Raw genomic sequence first — 21,607 nt, 5'->3', positions numbered from 1 at the left:
TGTTTTTCAAGGCAATCTATTATTGTATTTGAAAAAAAAAAATTGATTTGGTTAAGCTATTTATAACGTCCTTCATCTTAATCCCTCAACATTTCAGGTTGAAAAGAAAAAGATGGCAGGGCCGAAAATGAGCCTAGTGCTTTCCTTCCATCTCTATCTAGCGTGTACCTTTCTGTACACCCGAACCCTTGCGCAGATCCTGTTATCCAGTGCAACCATACAAGATCTGTCTTTCAAGAATACAGGCTTCTCCATGAATCTCTACAGAAGAATATCAAGTTTCCATGACCACAACATATTTTTGTCACCGCTAAGCATTTCTACCGCCTTCGCCACCCTGTCTTTGGCCACTGATGGCGTCACCAGAGATGAAATATTGAAGGGCTTCAACCTGGAGGAGTTAGAGGTGGCTTGTCAGCCAGAATTCATTCCTAAGCTATTCCAATATCTCCATGGAAACCTCACCCAGAATGCCTCCATACAGCTGGATCAGAGCACTGCCCTGTTTCTCTCTCAAGGGTTTGAGATTGAGGCAAATTTCAGTGAGGAGATCAAGATGTATTTCAGCGCTGATGTCATGCATGTAAATTTAACAGACCCAGAAGGCAGTATCGACCTCATTAATCAGTACATCCGCAAGAAGACTGGGAACAAAGTGACTAAAATGTTAACCAGCTTGGATCCACTCACCCAGCTCATGTTGATCAACACTATTTTCTTTCAAGGTAAATGTGCTTCTTCTCCAATTTAGAAAAATATGCATAAATATATGAATGTTTTCTCTTCCACTACAATACAAAAACTAAGACTGTGAATTTTTCTTCCAAACAGGGAAATGGAATGTGCCTTTTAATCCCAATAACACAAAATATGCCCCATTCTACATTGATAACTATAACGTTGTGCAGGTGCCTATGATGTTTTTAGAAGATAAGTTTTACACAGTTGAAGACATCCCCCTTGGTGCCAGAGTGTTGAAGCTTCCATATAGACATGGTGTTGCCATGTTGATCGTCCTGCCAAACAAAGATATGGACTACACCCTGATTGATGATGAGATCAGCGCGGAGAGGTTCCAGTCGTGGGTCACAAATCTACGGAAAACGTAACTTTAACATGTCAAAATGTTAAATGACAAGAGCAGATTACATAACTAGGCAGTATTCCCACTCATCTAAATACTGTGTATGGTGTCATTTGTACTAGCAAACTGGAGGTGCGCATGCCCAAATTCAAAATGGAGCAATCGTATTCCCTGCACCGCCTTCTTCCAGATATGGGTGTTTCAACTATCTTTACCACTGCAGCCAATCTCACAAGGTTGTCCAAAAACAAAGGCATCAGAGTGACAGAGGTAAGTTTGTTTTCAACATAACACTTCGTGCTGTATATGAAATGAGTGGTAATACAGATCAGCATCACGTTATGCAGGTGCTGCACAAGGCCGGGATAGAGGTGGATGAGGTGGGCACCACCGCAGCGGCCGCGACTACAATTGGTATTACAGCCTACTCTATGCCGACGATCTTCACAATCGATAGACCCTTCTTCTTCTTCATTTACCATGAGGATACAAACTGTTTAATTTTCATGGGCAGGGTCATAGACCCCACAAAGCACTAAGGATGTTTGCTTTTAATATTGGATGCTTAGATAAGACACTGGAATATGAATGATGATAAATAATTGTAACTTTTGATCATCTTTAATATTATTGCATATTAAAGATATATCCACAAATGTAACCTGCTCTCTGCCTTATTACCTCTGAATTAATACCAACCATTAGAATCGCATTTATATAAACAATTTATTATTGAAAAGGTGCACATTAAAAACATGCTGGTATGAAGTAGAATTTAGTATTTTTTATTATTATTATTTTTATAAATCTTTATTAAATCTTTACGATACAAACAAGAACAAGCAAACATTCATTAATACAGAAAATACATTGATCAAGAGCAGAGCCAGGGGGAGTTTCAAATAAAGGATTATAGTAGTATAAGGCAATAAAATACTTGCGAGCCCGCCTGTGCTGTTGTGTGGACTAATAAAGTTTTGTATGTCACGTGACCATCGTTGTAATGGCTGCGCTCTGGTGACATGTGATTTAACTTTAGCAGCCTTCCGAATAAGAATTTCAGAGTTAAGGTAAGTTACTAATGTTAATTTTCTTTTAAAGTATCATTCTAGTAATTATCTAGAATTTACCGGAACAGTAATATTGATTCAACATGTGTAATGTTAGGTCACATCGTGCAGACATGCACGAACTAAGCTAAAAGTAGCGAACTAGCAAACATGAGGTAGTCACGTTGCTGTGTTTGTCATTATAGAGTCAATCAAATTTGTCCTTTTTCTCTTTAGGAAAATGAAGCCAAAGGGTACAAACAAACGAAGATTCTTCACGCCGAAGCAAAAGTCGGATAATAGGGGCATTCATATAAAAGGTAAATGGAAAGCAGTAGACCTCGACCCAAGTATATTCTCCGATGAAGGAATGGGCGGCCTGGTGTGTTTCGAGGAGCTGACGGATTACAGTTTGGTAGATTCGCAGAGTCTCGCCTCAAACTTGGTAATAAAAGAAAAGAAACCCCGGAAACGAAAACCGAGTGAGACGGAGCAGGATGACGGGGAATTTGTCATGGAGGGTGACGGAGACCAAGATACAACCAGAACATCAGATGAAACAACAAAAACATCAGATAAACCAGCAAAAAAGAAAATCAAAAAGGCTAAAGTAGCAGATGAGACAACCAAAACATCAGATAAACCAGCAAAAAAGAAAATCAAAAAGGCTAAAGTAGCAGATGAGACAACCAAAACATCAGATAAACCAGCAAAAAAGGAAATCAAAAAGGCTAAAGTTTCTAAAGATGCCGCGCCTGAGATTATTTCTGCTGATGTTGATGTTAGTAAGGAAAAGGTAGAAAATGGAGTGTCTAACGAAGAGTGCGCTGGAGGTGAAGATTTAAAAACTGATGTGCAGTCAGAAGTGGAGACAAAGATTGAAAAAAAGAAGAAGAAAAAGAAGCAAAAGGCCACAGAGACACAACCCGAAACATTGCCAGATTCTAAAGTAGAGGTTGAGGTTAAATTTCTTCCAAAAGAACAACCATCTAAGGACAAAGCGAAAAAGCTCCCTAAAATACTAAAGAATTGGACAAATGCTGCACTTTCTGGCTCCAGCAACCAAAACGTGGATGTGAGCGCTTGGAAAGACCTTTTTGTTCCAGCACCCGTGTTGAAGGCCCTTAGCCATCTTGGGTTTGCTTCACCGACACCTATCCAAGCCCTGGCACTGCCGTCCGCTATTAGAGACCGCATGGATATAGTGGGGGCCGCCGAGACGGGTGAGTTCAAGTTTAAAAATGTATACGCAAAGCTAATATGTTCACCTATATGTATTTGGCTTTTTTATACCCACTAAACACTATACTCACCTTGTGCTTTATCCACAGGAAGCGGTAAAACCCTTTCTTTTGCCATCCCAATGATCCACACCATCCTGGAGTGGAAAAAGAAAGCTCCAGAGAAAGATGTTGACCTGCAATCAGAGAGTCCAGTCGTACCTGATGCTGAGACGAGGGATGATACCCAATCCGTGACTGAGGAGGAGCCTAACACTGAGGCTACGGAGGATGACGACGACGTCCTTGCAGGACAAGATTTGGAGGACGTCGAAGGAGATCTCACTGAGGATGAGAACCACGATGGAACAAAAATGGGATGTGTTAAGGTCATTGACAATGTCGAATTTGACTTTGAAGATATTGCAGAAGATATCCAATCCGGACATCGTTTTCAGCCTCTGCTTGGACTCGTGATCGCCCCAACCAGGGAGCTGGCGGTCCAGGTCAAACATCATATAGACGCGGTCGCACAATTCACTGGTAAGAATCTAATCTCCTCTTTTGTCTTGGTAAGTGTTAGAAGCATTTCAAACTCAGACAACAGATGAATTAGCCTTGTGGCTATAATCTGTCTCAATTATTTATTGTGCATTGTCCCTGGCAAATAAACGTAATATTCCCCAGCTGATTGTATTGAACGCTATATTTCCCCGTTTTGCAGACATAAAGGCGGCTATAATTGTCGGTGGAATGTCACAACAGAAACAATCACGCATGCTCAAGCGCCAGCCAGAGATCGTCATAGCGACTCCCGGACGCCTGTGGGAGTTGATCAGGGAGGGACACCCGCATCTGCTCACCCTCAGGCACCTCAAGTAAGTCTCCAATTCAAACCTCCGCCCCGCCCAATTCTCATCACCGCTGACGAGGTACTGATTATCACTGACCTAACCCGACTATCCTGCGGCAGGTGCCTTGTGATCGATGAAGCCGATCGCATGGTAGAGCGCGGACACTTCGCTGAGCTTGAGAGCATCCTGGAGATGCTGAGCACCACCTACTTCAACCCCAAGCGGCAGATGTTCGTGTTCTCGGCCACACTGACCATGGCCGCCAGCGTGCCCTCGCGGCTCCTGCAGAAGAAGCGGAGGTTGGACACCAGGAGCAAGCTCGAGATCCTCATGCACAAAGTGGGGATCAAGTCCAAGCCGAAGGTCATCGATCTGACCCGGAAAGAAGCGACGGTTGAGACGCTGATAGAAACCCAGATCCACTGCGACAAGGACGACAAGGACTTCTACCTCTACTACTTCCTGCTGCAGTACCCCGGCCGAACCATGGTGTTTGCCAACAGCATTGACTGCATCAAGAGGCTCAACTGCCTGCTGGTCATCTTGGACCGCACGCCGCTGCCTCTGCACGCTAACATGCACCAGAAGCAGCGGCTCAAGAACCTGGAGAGGTTTGCTGAGAGGGATAGGTGAGTGACTTGTTTCTAGATTTCTACCCACAATTGGATTATTAACATCTACTGAACAACCAATGCTGAGAATCTATTATAAGACATGCTCTGAGCAGCAACCTGCTGCTCAGAGCATGTCTTATAATAGATTCTCAGCATTATTTTGTTCTCCTTGTCTGGAGATTCAGGAATAACTTTTTTTAATCATTGCGTTTCCAGTTGTGTTCTTTTGACAACGGATGTTGCGGCCCGCGGACTGGACATCCCCAACGTTCAGCATGTTATTCACTACCAGGTACATGTCACTTTCAAATGGATCGACACTGAATCTTTTACAAGTCATTCACATAATAGGCCTCCTTAAGACGCTTCCTTTTATGGATAAAAGGAAGGTCATAAGTGTGTACATATTTAGGATGTGCTGGATATCAATTATATCTCCAACTCTAAAGAGAAGACCTTACAGACATTAGGTTAGCAGTTTATTAAAATCAAAACATTTTGTCCATGCCAGGTTCCAAGGACATCTGAGACATACGTTCATCGCAGCGGCCGGACAGCAAGAGCCACCAAAGAAGGTCTAAGCTTGCTCATAATTAGTCCAGACGATATGCTCAACTTTAAGAAGATCTACAAGGCTCTTGGAAAGGATGAAGAAGAAGTCTCCATGTTCCCAGTACAGAACAAATGCATGGATGCCATCAAGGTGACTTCTATTGACATTGGTTGTTGTTGTTTTTTCTTCAGACATGTTGTGTTTGGTTAATATAATACCAGTTTACATTCAAAGGAGAGGGTGGGCTTGGCCAGAGAAATTGAGAAGATAGAGTTCCACAACGGCAAAGAGAAGAGCCACAACTCCTGGTTCAGAAAAGCAGCTGAGGACCTGGAAGTAGATTTGGACGATGATGTTTTGATGGGTACCGTTACATTTCCTCATAATAAAGACATCTCATGCACTCTTCTCACGTGTTTTGATGCGTTTGTAATTTACCGTCCCTTTTTGCTTTACAGGCAGAGGAAGAGACGAACATGACGACCGCCAGCAGCAGAAGATGGTGAAGGGCATGAAGAAGCACTTGAAGTACTTGCTCTCGCAGCCAGTGTTCAAGCACGACATCCGCACCAAGTACCCCACCCAGATGGGCAAGCTCTCCCTGCCTGTGATGCCTCGGGCAGGTGTGGAGTCCGCCATCACCAGTGTCTCAAAACAGCCCAAGAAACCAAGACAGAAGAAGGCTAAACAGCAGCAATGAGCATTGACGGAAACACTTTTATTTGCGGACAGACACGTGAGAAATGTCTTTTTACGTCCAGGAATATTTGAAGCAACCTTTTTGAAGACAATATTGTGCAAAATTATATCTCTGTTTTACATTCACTGTACAATTACATTATGGTATGAAAGGCATTTGTTTATGACTTTTTCTTAAATCATTTTGATGTTTATACATCCGATGAACAGCCCTTGGATGGGTGGAGTCTTTGGTGGACAACAGTGGTCAGAGTTTGGAACGCAGATAGAGTATGTCGTAGTGGGAGGTGTGGTAGAGAAGATGCAGGGAGGGCTCCGCCCCCTCCGGAATGATGTGGTGAACCAGCCGATGGTCGTGGCCCTCCATGGACACTACGTGGATGCCAACATCCAGGGCCTTCAGCAGAGCCAAGATGTCTACGTGATCGCACTCCATCGCCATCGTCTCTACTTCCTTAAAGAACGACATTTTGGATTTCATGGCCTGGTTAGCAGTACAACGTTTACAGAATAATGTTATTGATGCGTTGTCATTACATCCTAAATGATTTGCACTACTAGGTCACAAGAGGGCAGCAACACTGTTACTAACTTGTTTGCAGTATGTTTTCAGGCAAGGTGCTTCAACAAAGTTACAGAAGAAGTCTGCGTGGTTTTGTAGGTAGGTGGATGTGAGCAGTCTCAGATACTGGACGACGCTGTCAGAGGTAGATTGCTCATTGAAGAGTGTGAGCAACGTCTCTTCTTTCTCATCTGCCTGGCATTGCTCCACAACGTCTATGACCTAAAGAGAAAGGGTATCAGTTTGTCACGCTCGAATTATTTATATCTAAGAATTCACTTGAAGTGATACAACAAGAATATAGGCTTGATCATATTTTGCAACATAAAGCATTGCTAATTCACTTTATTCAGGTGACCATTAAAGGCAGTCTCATCCAATCCTGCCGAGGACAGCTCTCCTCTGCTCTTCATCAGTCTAACCTTGAATCTGAAAATGTAAAGCAACAGATAAGTCAAACTATTTGACAACATAGCCAATTAAATGTTACGCTGTGCTTATTGTAATATTTATTCTAATATTTAGGGCTGACCTCTGCAAAATCCTGTTATTTTGGTGAATCGACTCCAGGTATGCAAAACAGAAGGCACGGTAGAAGCAATTCCCATCCCCACGAATCTTTCTTACGTAAGCATACTGGTCACTTAAATCCTGAAAAGAAACAACAGGTCAGATGGTGTTCACTGCGACCCCCTTCCCTTGAGTGCAGCAACCCGACTGTAGATGAGGCGTACATTGTGTTTGTCATCCGGCGTTTTCTCCAGGAACACCGATGAAATGTCCTCTCGACCTGACACGAAGCTGGGTGGCTCCATCATCCGATGTGAGAAGACCAGCAGAAAAACAACCAGCAGATCACCTGCGACAAGCAGATCACGAACAACCGTCCTAACAACCAGAGCTACATACTGCACACGGAATGTTGGGTTAGCACGGTCACTATTTCAGCACTTGTGATGTGCTATTGTGGTACAATAAGTTAGCGACATATGAACTCTGACGCAGGACATTCAAAAAATGTCACGTCAAATCGTGTTTGGTCGGACACAGTCGAGACATTGCTAAGGTTTTGAAATAAATTATCCACCAAGAACCGGATATTTAGAGCTAACACGTGTTTGAGTTAAAGGGACAGTACACATTAACGAGACCGGATAAATAATTATCTTCTATTAATTATCCTAATTCACAAAACCTACACATTTGCCTGATTAAATTGGCTCTTAACCAAAATAATAAATAGTCAAAATGGATAATAACAAACAATAACATGTCTACATTAAGATGTACATTGTGGATCATTAAACGTACACGGATGTTAAAATGTTAAATTAATGTTTAAAATAAATGAATAAACATTCATTTACATTCTACAAAAATATAAACTAGATGTACTCCTACAAATATAGGTATAGCAATAAATTGTGGTCTTCAGCTAGCTAGCTGAAAGCGCTTTTACTACCTTGTACATTGGAAATGTTGAGTAGGTTGAAGTAGTGCTGTAGGTTTATGGTGGCTTCTTAGGTGTTTTTGAGGGTTGCTAGGGTGTTCTGGCTAGTTGGTTGTTCTATGTTGTTGCTAGGGTGTTCTGGCTAGTTGGTTGTTATATGTAGTGTTCCTAGGACCTTCCAGGTTGCTGTAGTTCTAGATAGTTTCTAAGGTGTTCTTGGTTTAAAAGTCTAATACTTGGAGATTGTGTGGATGTTTGGTTGCTATCGATTAAGTAAAGGTTTAATTATTTTCGAGAAGGTTTGGGAAGAATAGTCTTTCGAGAGAATTGTTATTTTTTAAGTTTTAAACAGATTTTTTGATTGAGATGTGTGTGTATGTGGAGAACATTTAATGTTATCATTTGTAAAAAGTGATGAACAGCATTACTTTAAATTGAGTTTTGTCATTCCATAAAAGTTTGCAAATTAAGGGAGAGATATAAATGATTGTTCTTGTGCATAAAGTGTGACAGAGGATTTGAGTAGGGAAATTTGGGGAAATTATATTTAAAAATCAGTATGATAGGTATAAGTATGAAGGGGGTTGTGGAGCTAAAGGTGCACATAATATAGTTTATTTCATATTTTTTATATTTATTTAATTAATATACATTTTTTGCACATATTTACACATTTCCATATTTGTATTACCAAACCTTTTGTGTGTCATCATTTGTACATAGAATATTTGTATTGTGTATATCTTCAACAAAGCAATTGTTATAGAAACAGAATACCCCAGGATTAATAAAGTTATCTGAATAACCTAAATATTCTTGGACTCAACTTATAGATTCCAAGGGAGTAGTGGCCATCCATAAGAGTCTAATGAACTATAGATATTCCACTCTTTTGGCTGAATTTGTTTGGACTTTTAATTGGTGTTTTACTGCGGCTGTTTTTGACTGAGGGCGCAGCTCCTTGGCTGAATGTGGCTGCTAAGTCCGTCCAACTGGCGCCCCCCCCATGCTCCATCAGTCTGGTCGCTTTCCTCTCCGTGTCTCTGGTCTCTAGTATGTACTCCTGAAAGGACAATGAAGTCAAATAACTGGATAACGAGGGAAAATAAGTTATAATTATAACAACAATATTGATCAACCGTTAAATGTTGGTCCTTACTTGGACCATGTCCATCATTCTTAACAAGTCCATGTCCTCAAGCGGTCCGTATGTATTTAAATGGCACTGCCCTCCTAGGTTCCTGACCGCAATGAGCAGGCTCGCCACTTCTTCCACCTGTTAAGAGAAGGAGAGGGTGAGAGTGGTTTCAATCCGTACCTCTTGAAGAAGATAGCATGATGGAGAGTATATCCCAATCAAACCCTACCTGGCCTCTCTGGTGGCCTTGGTCCATGAGCAGGTTCATTTCCCGCTGCTTGTTCTGCTCTTTCAGCATGTCCAATTGACCCTGGAGGTCAGACAGGGCCCTGTTGTTCATCTGACACACACACACACACACACACACACACACATACATGAGCACATGCACGAACACGTGCACGCACTCACCAAGAAGGAACGTAGTTTAAGTAGCAAACTTTAAGTTTGTATCCATGGATCATGAACTTTACCAAAACAATCTCCTGTGTCTAATTGGTCCCCACCAGCTGGTCCGTGTTGTGCTGCTGCTTCTGAAGGTCCAGGTGTCTCTGGCCCTGCTCCAGCTCCTGGACCAGCTGCCCCCCCCGCTGCTCCAGTTCCTGCTTGGTGACCGACAGCGTCTCGTGGCGATGAATCAGCGGCATGATCAGAGACTCGTTCCCATAGTCTAGGTAACCTGTGGTTACGGGTTCACACAATATAACACCATCACTCGCAAATCTGTTGAGGATGTAAACAGGTGGTCTTCGATCACAGATTGATCAACTCACTTTCAGGGAGATAGTCCAGCAGTTTCATCAAGTAGTCCTCGTAGATTTTGTATTTGGCCACTCTGCCTTTTAATTCCTGTTGCCTATATGGAAAGAGGTATGGCAAATAAAAGCATAATCCAACAGGGGTAATCTCTTGTTATATGGAGGTGGATTTCCGAGGTCTCACCTGACTTTAAGTTGCAGCAGCTGCTGGACTATGTCTTCAATTTCCCGCTTCTTCAGGGTATTTTGTTCTTGTGCCGTTTGGTATTTCTTCATAGCCCGCCGTCGCTTCCCTTCATTATCCTCCACAAACTTTTCAAACTTCTTCGCTTTTTCTTTAGTCTGGATGAACATAAACAACCATAAGCCCTCTACTTCTTGTTAATGTTTATATTGTGAGTGTGTGTGTGTGTGTGTGTGTGTGTGTGTGTGTGTGTGTGCGTGCGTGCGTGCACGTGTGTGCGCACGCGCACACACACATATGTGTATGTGTGTAATGCTTAAAAGTAATTGGGTTTTCTGTCTGAAAGCAATTCCCCCTAATGTGTTTGTATGAGCCTGATCTTGTTAGGGTTACATAATGTTGTACAACCAACCTCCTGGTGTTTCCGGAGCAGTTCAGCGCTTCGCTGACTCAGAGTCTGAATGAGGATTTTAAACTCTTGGTGTTTCAATGATAGCTGCCGGTCCACTTCGTCCAATTCAACCTGCTTTTTCAGAACCAGGGTCCGTTGCAAGGTGTTCACCCCTGCCTCTAAGATTTTGCCAGGGGCCTACAGAAAAACAAATCCACTTTGAAACCTATCCATATTTAACATTTCACCACCAGCAGAACTTTTATTGATTGTAATTAAAGTAAGGCTTTCAATGAAGGTACATTTCGACTGTCCTACCTCGGTTAAGACAGGTATGTAGTTGACATTTTCTGAATGTCTATTTTGAAGTGAAAACATAGTAAGGTCAAGATATAGCCAACAACATCAATCATACGGTCAACAGAGGATTAAAATACGATCTATGTATACATTAACCTGTCTCTAAAAACATTAGATATTCCTACCTGGTTTCTTCCAACTGCGTTTCAAAAATATTTCTTATTCTATTTTCCAACGTTAGTTGTAGTCGAGGATCGCCGTTCTCTATGAAAGGAAAAGACCCAGTTGCCATGTTTGTGACTTTTAGTTTCCAAGCAGGTCTTCACTATAATTTAAGTAACATAACTTCTCTATCTGCACGTTGCGAAATGATTTGCATTCGTATTTAACGCGTGTGTTCCACGGTTGCCTGGGAACCCGATGCAGGACCGGGGAATGCGCAGGGCGACTCTCAGTTGTCATAGTAACCGGGGAGGCGTTCTATTTCAGTGAGAAGAAGTGAGGCGTGGAGATGAGATGGTAGGTGGCCCAGCTTCAACTTATCGCTTGATCAAAGCAACCATAAATATTAGCATACATGTTAGCACTCGTTAGTGCGTGTGGGCGGTCCTACGAGCTATACAGATTAATTTAGGAAGCGGGTTTCTTATCTCCCTTAATAGTGATGGATATGTAGGTGTGATGCCCATGAGAGATCACATTGATTTCAAATATATTTGAATGAATTGAGGTTGGAAAACCGGTTCATGGTGTTGCGAGCACAGTAGTAATTTAGCGTTACGAGCAGCAGGGGGCAGTATGAGGCGGGGCGCCGGTTGCCGACCGAAAGTTTGCGACGGAGTGGGTTGCGTTGCGGTCGTCCTCTTTCCACGTGCTGTCGGACAGGAAGGAAGTGATGTGCCCGTGTCTCTGTTTGTTATATGTATTTCAGGTCGGTATCGGTGCTTTTGAGTTTCGTGTGTTGATGTGTTGGTGTGGTGGTGTCCTCGAGTGTGTGTTGGTGTTGAGAGAGTTTGTGTGTGCGTGTCGGGACCTGTGTGTGTGCCGACGTTGACTGCTAACGGCAGTGGCCCGGTAGCGGCGCGTGCTCATGTCCTCGTCCGTGTCTGAATGCGAGTGTGTGTTTGTCGCGTCGGTACGAATGCGTGTGTGTTTGTTGCGTCAGTGCGAATGTGTGGCTTCCTGTACATTTAGTTAAAGTTCATGTTTTTATCATTGTTGAGAGTTGTGATTTGTGTGTCTGTTTGCTCCGGGTTTGCAGGGAAGAGGAAACACAGTTAGTAAACTGTTTTGTGGCAAGGTTTAAACCTAAGAAAATACTAAATAATATTGTGTTATGTGAAGAGTGCATATATGAGAATATGTATGGTGGATTAATGAAGATTGAGTAGATCTCAAATTGTGTTCAAGTGTGAACTGTACAATAAATCTACTCTTTCCACGTGCTGTCGGAGAGGAAGGAAGTGATGTGCCCGTGTCTCTGTTTGTTATATGTATTTCAGGACGGTACAACACTGAAAGAGCACCATTTACACCCTGCTACGCGGCCCGGTTCATGGGACCCGTAACATAGGCCACAATTTATTAAAAAAAATAATAATATATATATTTATATTATTATAGCTGGTGGGTGGGGTGGGGGGGGGAGTTACAAACTTTGCTTGTTTATTTCCATATTCTTTATGCGATGCACAAATTTATTTTGCAGTAAATTGCAACAGAAATAACTGTCCATAATGGGCGTCCATAATCTCATCTTAATGTGTACTTGCCTAGGCCACAAGGACGCGCTAGATGTATGTATTACCGTACCCTTAATACCCTGTACATCTATGTAATAACAAGGTTTAACTTTATGTTATCTATAGATCCTATCGTAAGCATAACTTATGGGCATCATTAGAGGCATCATTTGATGAGAGAGAGAGGGGGGGGGGGAGAGAGAGAGCTCTTTATAAAACATCCTCTCTGGGTCCCTGGTGTGGAGAAGCGACCTGCACAGGAAAGGTAAGACTTTAAGAGTCCTGTAATAATCATCTGAAGGGAATGGACTACAGGGTATGAGACTACAGGGTATGAGACTACAGTGTATGAGACTACAGGGTATGAGACTGCAGGGTATGAGACTGCAGGGTTTAAGACTACAGGGTATGAGACTACAGGGTATGAGACTGCAGCGTATGAGACTGCAGGGTATGAGACTACAGGGTATGAGACTGCAGGGTATGAGACTACAGGGTATGAGACCGCAGGGTTTGAGACCGCAGGGTTTAAGACCACAGGGTATGAGACTACAGGGTATGAGACTACAGGGTTTGAGACTACAGGGTATGAGACTACAGGGTATGAGACTACAGGGTATGAGACTGCAGGGTATGAGACTGCAGGGTATGAGACTACAGGGTATGAGACTGCAGGGTATGCCAGCGGCCGAGCCCTGCGGTCACTGCGGTTTTTGTTTATCTTTATATAAAGTAGGTCTTTGACTTTAATGAAAGGAATTGTTGTATTCTATGTAACTTCTTAAATTTTAGGGTGTTGGTGTTGTGTTACCTCTAGAATTCATAATTCATAATTCCAAAGGGCTTTATTGGCATGGAAAATAAGCGTTCTCATTGATAGAGCAGTTTAGAAATTTCACAAAGGAATAAGAACTAGAAAAAGGAAAAACAATAGCGAAATATTGATTATCATCGTATCAGGTTATATGTGGCTGGTCGGGGGAGGATGAGGTGGTCTGAGGGGTTAGGGAGTGGGTTAGGGGTAGTTTCAGGGGGTATTAAGGTTCTGGTCGGGGGAGGATTAGGTGGTCTGAGGGGTTAGGGGGTAGTTTCAGGGGGTATGTGGCATAGGTCCATGGTATGAGGGGACTGGTTATTAGGCTGTCCATGATCATCGAAAGATACATTGTGTGTATCCTGAAAGGAATTCAGTCAATTATAATAAACTCTAATAACTGTTGATCTGACATTATTACATAAAATAAATGCACCTACCTCAATTGAAATCATGGGATTTATGAAGCACACTTCCAACAGCAAATAATATACAGAAAAGGCAAGTAAGCAAAAAAACGAAACCTTTCCTAGGTAAGCAATGGCATTTGAGGAAATTGGACATTACTATGGTAACCAGGGTTTTTCGAACAATTGGAACAGTCTATATGGTAATCTTCGCACAGCAGGATACACTTCTACAAGGTCATAAAGTGCCCTTAAAACATGTATAGGGTTAGCCAGAGTCCTCCAATCAGACAACTGGATTTCTTGTATATAAACAGAATGTCGTGTCTATAAAGGGAATGTCCTGTCAACAGGGAACGATGTATTTGAGGATGATTAAGCTCCTTATTCTGCTGCTGGTGTTCTCTGGCGTGACCTGCTCGTGTGATCCTCCAGGTAAGGTCTGAAGTCACTCCCTCTCTACTGCTTCCGCAGCTTCGATCTCCCTCTCAAATGATCCCTGGTCTCACCATCCTCATCCTGAGTGTATTTTCCTGCCAGATCCTCTGAAGGAGGGGTCTACCTGTGAGAATTACACAGATAAGTGTTTGTACGTACCTGAGGGGGAGGCTGTTTACATCGTACCAGATGCTCTGCAGAATTCTGTTGACTACAAGCACGACCTGTTTACATGGAAACGCGAGAAGGGAAACACCTCAATCTGTTCCTCAGAGGAGGAGCGGATCCATCACCACGGCCCTGCCCTCCTCTTCCTCCCTATCAACCTCAACGACAGCGATCTGTACATTGCCCGGTGAGACAGCCCCTAGGCATACCACAGTGATAGAAACTGACAGTAACACTAGACCCGGAAACAGTAGAGCAGGAACCTGATTTCCTGAGTTGGCTCTTGGGTTGTTGGGTGTTTGTAATATTAAGGATGAATAAAGCAGTCTTCATGCCAGACAGTAAACTGGTTCAGTGGTTCCTGTGTCTTCATGGCCTGGTCCTCCCTGGCAGGTTCAACATGGCTGGGAAATGCCATATCTTCTACGTACCTGTGAAAGTGGTGGTAGCCAGGGGTCCTGAGGGATGTAAATTACTCTATACATCCATCAACAGCTCTGATGCCAACCCCAAAATCCCCTGTCCGGAAATTGTCAAGGATCGATGCAAGGCTGAAAAAGGGGTTCTCAGCTGGGACCAGGTATGTCACCAGTCTCTGTACCAACTGTCTAACCCCGACCTGCTCCTTAATGACATGTATATTTACTGTCTAACCCCTACCTGCTCCTTAATGACATGTATATTTACTGTCTAACCCCTACCTGCTCCTTAATGACATGTATATTTACTGTCTAGCCCCTACCTGCTCCTGAATGAACCGTGTATGACCTGTTTAACCCCTGCCTGCTCCTGAATGAACTGTGTATGACCTGTTTAACTCCTACCTGCTCCTGAATGAACTGTGTATGACCTGTTTAACCCCTGCCTGCTCCTTAATGGACCGTGTATGACCTGTTTAACTCCTACCTGCTCCTGAATGAACTGTGTATGACCTGTTTAACCCCTGCCTGCTCCTGAATGAACCATGTATGACCTGTTTAACTCCTACCTGCTCCTGAATGAACTGTGTATGACCTGTTTAACCCCTGCCTGCTCCTGAATGAACCGTGTATGACCTGTTTAACTCCTACCTGCTCCTGAATGATCTGTGTATGACCTGTTTAACCCCTGCCTGCTCCTGAATTAACTGTGTATGACCTGTTTAACTCCTACCTGCTCCTGAATGAACTGTGTATGACCTGTTTAACCCCTGCCTGCTCCTGAATGAACTATGTATGACCTGTTTAACCCGTACCTGCGCCTTAAGGAACAGTTTATGTAGCCACTGTGTAAACCCTTCTTAAAGACCTGCCTTACTCCTGTTTCCTCAAAGAACTCCACTCTGATGGTGGGGGAGACAGGCGAGGACCTGCAGCTGCAGGACGTCACCATGGCGGACAGCGCCTTGTACACCTGTAGGTGCACCTGGAGACACATGGCGCACATGGCGTACAACACCACCGCCTCCCGGAAACTCATTGTCGAGGGTCAGTCTCCAACCCCTTTAAGGTTAAAGTTAGGGTCGCTAGGGTCAGAGCATATGTAGAGGTGACTCAGTGAGTTACCTATATGAATGGATTTAGATGTATATGTATATGGGTGATTCTACTGAATTGAGCATTCAGATTTTAGATATTTATCAAGAACATGTATGGTTGGTGAGATGTTTCTATTTGCAAGTGTGGTGGAAATTCTTCGAACTGTATTGACAACGTAACCCATATTGAAATAAAGGGGTTATAACAGTATCAAAGAAGAGTAGTCTCTGCAGAGAGGTCACAATACAGGCCAAGCATACAAAGGTTGTGGCACTGAGGGGCCACACTCCAGTGTTAGAGCAGGAAAACATCCTTGAAGGCACAGCTGCAGATAGCGAGGCCACTACTCCCTTCGTCATCCGAGGCGTCATCCGAGGCTGTCTCAGTTCCCCTCCGAGGGCAAGGGCCAAGGGCACCCACTGGTACTTTCAGTCACGTACCTATTTCAAGTCTGTGCAGCAACGTGGAAAAGGATTTAAATTTTCAAGCGAATCAGAAGTGGGGTGGTATTTTTCCGACCCTTATGGAAGAAGCATTTGGTTTATTGTGGCCTTCAACCAGAAATGAGTTTAACACCCCTGAATTAAATACTGATTTAATTTCTCCATAAAACGGTCAGCTATTATGATCCATTTTCTAAAATTGAGTTGATTCGATGTTGATGTTCAGTTCCATGGGTTAAGAGGCAAGAGAGAGGGCGGGACTTTGGCGTGGGCGCTATTCGTTTCAATTCCATGGGTTAAAAAAAGCTTGAGGGAAGAAGGAGGGCGGTACTCCTCAATGACGGATATTCGTATATATTTGTACTCCTTGTCTTTGTTGTGGCTCTTCTTGGCGTGTTCTAAATCTTCTCACTCTGCGGACTGTTACCTGGCGTACACAGCTCACAGGAAGAAAGATCATTTAAACTGTGTCTTCTGTAGACTGGGATGGTGCCACAATGAGCTACTATGGTGCATGAGCCTCTATCAGCCCAAGACGTCTACACTACAGGAACCACGGCTTCATTGGGAAATGCAAAATAATGTTGTCTAATTTTTCTTTGTATTTTCTTAAACCCAAAGATAAGGGGTTTTATTCGGATATCCAAATCATCCATCCCACCACCATGGAGCTGATGGTTCACCCAGGTAAGCTCCTCATTCGGGGGTCGCCTGAAATGCAGATGGGCTCACGGGAGATTGCAGCCGGATGAGATAGAGATATTTGATGATACATTGTTTATTGACCAAATAATTATTTGAAAGGTTGCATTATGGTCTTGCCTATTCACGAACAGACTGCATAATGCTACATAGGTGCAAGTGAACTACAATTTATCACTGAGTGTGATACGATATGGATTCATGACCGGGACATTGGTATCATAGGCAGACATAGGTAGGAGTTAAAACGATTCTGGTGAAGTAGACGCACGCAAATGAAATGTAATGTAAATGGAATTTCCAGACCCTAAAAATGCCCTGTTCTGACCTTATGAAGAACCAGAATCTCTATTCTCCCAGAAACAGGGTGATGTAGAACAGTGTTAGCAGTGGAAGACTAACAGCCTCTGCTCCCTCTCTAGGTTACCCGCTGTCGATAAAGTGTAAGGCCCTCATTGGGACCAACGTCTGTTCCAAATATCAGGCGGAATCTCAGGGGTCGTGGGAGAAGAACAACCACAGCTTGGATGGTATTGACGGCTACAGGCAGAATTCCTCATGGTGAGAGGTAGAAGATAAAGCTTTGGCCTTTCGTCTGAACAGAAGCAGCATTTCCCACTCACATCAACAGCAACAACTACAGAACTTCTTCTACTACTAATAATAATACATACTCAAACTCCTTCTCAAACTAATACTACTAATATTATTAATAATAATGTTAATAATGATAACAGTGATTGATCTCCATCTTTCTGGTGGTGCTGCAGTAACATGGAGGAGCCCTCTAAGAAGAGCTTTATCTCCTCCACCCTGATTATTGACAAGGTCCAGGAGTCGGACCTCAAAGCCTCCTTCAGGTGTCGGGCTATAAACCCACAGGATGTCAAATACCACACTCTGACCCTCAAGCGTGCAGGTCCATGAAGATCATTTATAATTTAACACATGTTATTCAGATGCAGAGAGAAAACCATTAATGAATCCGCCTTCCTACCTGGTTCTCAGAATCAATGATCAGCCTGGTGGTGGCGTTGATGTGTGTCAGTGCTGTGTTCCTGTTAACCACCACTGCCATCAAATACTTTGCTGTGGACCTAGTTCTGTTTTCCCGAAGGTTCCCGCCATGCACCAAGGCCCGCAACGGTGGGTCCATCAAAGTGCTCCCATCCACGCTACTTAAAAAGATTTGAGATCCCATCTGCGTTAGTTACAGCATTGGTGTATTTTCTACATGGGTTCCTGGTATGTGTTACACAGGTGTTTAACGTCTGCTCTATGTATGCTGCCTGTGCTAGATGGGTTGCAGTACGACGTCTATGTGGTTTACCAATCTGAGAAGGCCATGGGGGAGATCCTGAGCCGGTTCCTGTACCAGGCTCTGCTCCAGGTCCTGGAGCAGAAGTGTGGGTTCAGTGTCTTCATCCACGGCCGTGACGCCATCCCCGGAGAAGGTCTCAGGTTGAATGTCCGCACAGCATTTTCTGTACCGTTTTGTGCTGAACTCATAATGCACCAAAGAAGAAACACAACCCGACACAACGATAATACCGTAGTCTCCCAAAGTGTTATCAGCAGCACTAATGCTTGTGGAAGGAAAGAGGAAAGTGGAGAAACTCAGGAGGAATCGACACAAAGTTCTTAGAAGCATGGTGTCAGAAGCATAGCAAGCCTGCCCACTAACAATTTACAAATTAACTGAATAATTGTTCTGGTAAGGTGTATGCAAAATGAACTCCTTATGAAAATGTACTACCATAACCAGGACAGGAATGCGTATATTCAACAGTAGAGTTACGCTGTCATGAATTGGCTTCAGATAACTATGCTTCATAGCATAGTAACAATATTGTTGACCAATACAAAATATGTGTATACATCCCTGACACACAACCCAGTCCCCCATCACACGAAGTACTGCGGTATCTGCGTGGTCAGATACAATCACTGGTAAACATCCTTCTTCAGATGCTTGTCAGACGAGCATCCTTCCACTCAACCATGACCTCCTGACTAACTTGTGCAATATTATTGCACTAGAACTCAACAAAGGGATTGGACCAATGGCTAGCTGCAGCACAAGGAGCAGTGAGCAGCCACAGCACAGTGCCCGCAGACCAACTCCAGGTCTACTGCTAGTGCTTTGCTCAAGGGCACAGGCAGGAGTGTCCAAGTTTTTGGACAATCCCCCTAGGCACTTATGTTGTATCCGTAAGAACCCTATTGTGTTCGTTAGTATTATTATATATATCTTTCAGACAGATAGTTGTATGGCATTTGGTATGCTTGCAGAACTTATGAAACAATTGACAGACGCAAAAGACCAGCTATATTTGCCCATAGGTGTAAAAGGTATTGTTATTGAGTTCCACTTAATAACACAAAAGATGGTAGAGCTATACCATTATATTATAAAAACATCTGCATATGCGTCACAAGGATGTAGGCTCTGTGGTTCAAAATGGCTAAATTATGAGATTCCATAGTGTACCTATGACAAAAGTCTATATAAAAGCATACTGGACACATTTGTTTAAAGTTTGCGTAGCTTGACCACGGCCTCTTGCCAGTGCACACAAATCCTAATTCTAAAGTCAGTTTTATTTATGCTTTAGAAACATGGTTGGTGATCATTTCAATGCGTCTATTTACGTTACACCAGTTTCTATGGCATACCAATGCCATTTGACCATTGTTACCAAGCTCCCCATTACCTCCAAGTATAGAAGTCTCCTCTTTCTCAGAATATAGTCTGTACTGCCCCTGCTGGTTGGTAACTGAATGTGGCGCACTGTTAGAGCATGGGGCAGCAATTCTAATGCTGTACCACGGTTGACCTCAACCTTGACCAAACATATTGTGAGAAACAGATATCCTGGCATGCAACTTGATTTTAGTCTTGTTCTCTTTTTTTTCGTTTCTCCTCTTACTGTATCACTCACTTGGGAATAATTGAAAGGCACTATATAGAAAAAAGTATTAATATACTTATGCCTATACTAATGCGTTAGTAATACTATTAACTAGATCTCCGTCCTGCAGATCGGTTGAGGCAGGTGGAGGAGCGCGTGATGCTGAGCAGGAGGCTGATGGTGGTGCTCACTCCAGGGTCGGAGGTCAACGAGATGCTAGGCTCCTCCCCCAGTGGTCCACCGGGCGAGGCCGTCGACTGGCAGGTGGGTTCTTTACATCGATATCCAAAAACGATCAATACCTCCAGTGATGCTTCAGGTAAAGGTGCCCAATGTGGGGCTTCAACCTGGTGTCATATTGTGTCTGAACAAACACGCCAATTTCAATTTAGTTTGAAGTATATATGGGTCTCCACTCAGTACCTTTTGGCTAGCAATTACTATCCGGCCCATTCCCCGAGAAATCTACATTTACATGTGTGTGTGTGTGCATGTGTGTGTGCGTGTGTGTGCGTGCGCGCGCGTGTGTGCGTGTGTGTGTGCGCGTGTGTGTGTGTGTGTGTGTGTCTGTGTGTGTGTGTGTGTGTGTGTGTGTGTGTCTGTGTGTGTGTGTGTGTGTGTGGGTGTCTGTGTGTGTGTGTGTCTATATGTGTGTGGGTGTGTGTGGGTGTCTGTGTGTGTGTGTGTGTCTATATGTGTGTGTGTTTGTGTGTGTGTGTGTGTGTGTGTGTGTGTGTGTGTGTGTGTGTGTGTGTGTGTGTGTGTGTGTGTGTGTGTGTGTGTGTGTGTGTTTTCAGATAGGGCTCCACCATGCCCTGCTCCAGGAGATGAAGGTGATCCTGGTGCAGCTGGGAGACATGGGACCCCAGGGCTACACCCATCTTTCCCCCACCCTGCAGCACCTCGTCCGCAAGTCTGCCCCCCTCTGCTGGAGGGAGGACTCCCCGGGCGCCGCCCATTGGAACTCCCGCTTCTGGAAGAGGGTGCGCTACGCCATGCCCGCCGCCGTGGCAAAACCCTATTCTTCTGTGGTGTGATGGCTGCTGGGCTGTGATGTCACCATGGGCTCAAGACCCACCGATTCCATTTCGGTGGCTTAGCCTGTTGTCATGTACCTGTGGCAATGCCCCCAGCTATTCCCGCTTGTTAAGCGCCCCCTGCTGGCCTGATGGACCAACAATTATGTACTGTATATTGTATCCCATTTCTGGAAGACTACATCATTTTAGGATATATATCAAGATAAATAATTATTTTGGAAATGAATTTGATGAACAATAAATTAATTCAAAGGGATAATATAACTGAACAATGAACGTCAACAATAAGGTGGAGGGGTGATGTGCACAGTGTCTGTGCTGCTATCTTGTATTAATAAGTATGTTTAACATGTTCAACGTATTAAAACTGAAACCCAGGCTGATTATCCTTGAGAGCCCATGTTATGTCAGCTATTTTTGCTCTGTGTAGCCATGCGTCTTTATCCCTCCTTGCGTTTCCTCTCTATGATCATTGATTCTTTTAAAGGGTCCCACTACACCACCAGGTGTGAGTGGGACCATAACAAACCGTCAGAAATTCTACCTTTTCCTGTGCCTTAGTGACATC

The 21,607-nt window shown here is 43.6% G+C and overlaps 5 protein-coding genes across 5 annotated transcripts; 3 read left to right on the top strand and 2 right to left on the bottom strand.

Moving 5' to 3' along the window:
* Nucleotides 1–112: 112 nt before the first annotated feature.
* On the top strand, nucleotides 113–1,623 carry serpina10b (serpin peptidase inhibitor, clade A (alpha-1 antiproteinase, antitrypsin), member 10b; the record flags this gene model as incomplete). The annotated part of the gene is made up of 4 exons (XM_079752100.1): nucleotides 113–725; nucleotides 832–1,105; nucleotides 1,207–1,354; nucleotides 1,432–1,623. The coding sequence occupies 4 exons, from the start codon at nucleotides 113–115 to the stop codon at nucleotides 1,621–1,623; spliced, it is 1,227 nt and encodes a 408-aa protein (XP_079608226.1).
* Nucleotides 1,624–2,065: 442 nt separating this feature from the next.
* ddx24 (DEAD (Asp-Glu-Ala-Asp) box helicase 24) lies at nucleotides 2,066–6,096 on the top strand (the record flags this gene model as incomplete). The annotated part of the gene is made up of 9 exons (XM_079752884.1): nucleotides 2,066–2,154; nucleotides 2,371–3,356; nucleotides 3,465–3,896; nucleotides 4,078–4,231; nucleotides 4,327–4,836; nucleotides 5,038–5,113; nucleotides 5,333–5,524; nucleotides 5,609–5,738; nucleotides 5,833–6,096. 9 exons carry the CDS (start codon nucleotides 2,066–2,068, stop codon nucleotides 6,072–6,074), a joined length of 2,811 nt encoding a protein of 936 aa, XP_079609010.1. The 3' UTR covers nucleotides 6,075–6,096.
* A 217-nt stretch (nucleotides 6,097–6,313) lies between these two features.
* LOC307087344 (ubiquitin thioesterase OTUB2-like) lies at nucleotides 6,314–7,689 on the bottom strand. The gene is made up of 5 exons (XM_079752885.1): nucleotides 7,370–7,689; nucleotides 7,168–7,286; nucleotides 6,980–7,064; nucleotides 6,666–6,857; nucleotides 6,314–6,527 (listed from the first exon to the last, which is right to left on the bottom strand). The coding sequence occupies exons 1-5, from the start codon at nucleotides 7,451–7,453 to the stop codon at nucleotides 6,321–6,323; spliced, it is 687 nt and encodes a 228-aa protein (XP_079609011.1). The 5' UTR covers nucleotides 7,454–7,689; the 3' UTR covers nucleotides 6,314–6,320.
* A 1,261-nt stretch (nucleotides 7,690–8,950) lies between these two features.
* On the bottom strand, nucleotides 8,951–11,148 carry ccdc197 (coiled-coil domain containing 197; the record flags this gene model as incomplete). Its single annotated transcript, XM_079752408.1, has 9 exons — nucleotides 8,951–9,148; nucleotides 9,245–9,361; nucleotides 9,453–9,563; nucleotides 9,730–9,902; nucleotides 9,997–10,079; nucleotides 10,166–10,323; nucleotides 10,578–10,754; nucleotides 10,875–10,914; nucleotides 11,042–11,148. 9 exons carry the CDS (start codon nucleotides 11,146–11,148, stop codon nucleotides 8,951–8,953), a joined length of 1,164 nt encoding a protein of 387 aa, XP_079608534.1.
* A 3,030-nt stretch (nucleotides 11,149–14,178) lies between these two features.
* On the top strand, nucleotides 14,179–21,053 carry LOC307086918 (interleukin-1 receptor-like 1; the record flags this gene model as incomplete). The annotated part of the gene is made up of 11 exons (XM_079752264.1): nucleotides 14,179–14,254; nucleotides 14,360–14,612; nucleotides 14,819–15,005; nucleotides 15,738–15,891; nucleotides 17,007–17,072; nucleotides 17,510–17,648; nucleotides 17,858–18,006; nucleotides 18,096–18,233; nucleotides 18,386–18,548; nucleotides 20,130–20,263; nucleotides 20,797–21,053. The coding sequence occupies 11 exons, from the start codon at nucleotides 14,179–14,181 to the stop codon at nucleotides 21,051–21,053; spliced, it is 1,716 nt and encodes a 571-aa protein (XP_079608390.1).
* Nucleotides 21,054–21,607: the final 554 nt, after the last annotated feature.

This window comes from Pollachius pollachius (assembly GCF_949987615.1).
Source record: "Pollachius pollachius genome assembly, chromosome: 15".
NCBI lineage: Eukaryota > Metazoa > Chordata > Actinopteri > Gadiformes > Gadidae > Pollachius > Pollachius pollachius.
This window is presented reverse-complemented; position numbering and strand designations above follow the sequence as displayed.

Coding starts and splice junctions, on each gene's coding strand:
- LOC307087344 (XM_079752885.1), bottom strand. CDS start 7,453: ATGATGGAGCCACCCAGCTTCGTGTCAGGTCGAGAGGACATTTCATCG. Junction 7,287..7,369: donor CGCCGGATGACAAACACAAT/GTACGCCTCATC, acceptor GTTTCTTTTCAG/GATTTAAGTGACCAGTATGC. Junction 6,528..6,665: donor TGAAAACATACTGCAAACAA/GTTAGTAACAGT, acceptor TCGTTCTTTAAG/GAAGTAGAGACGATGGCGAT.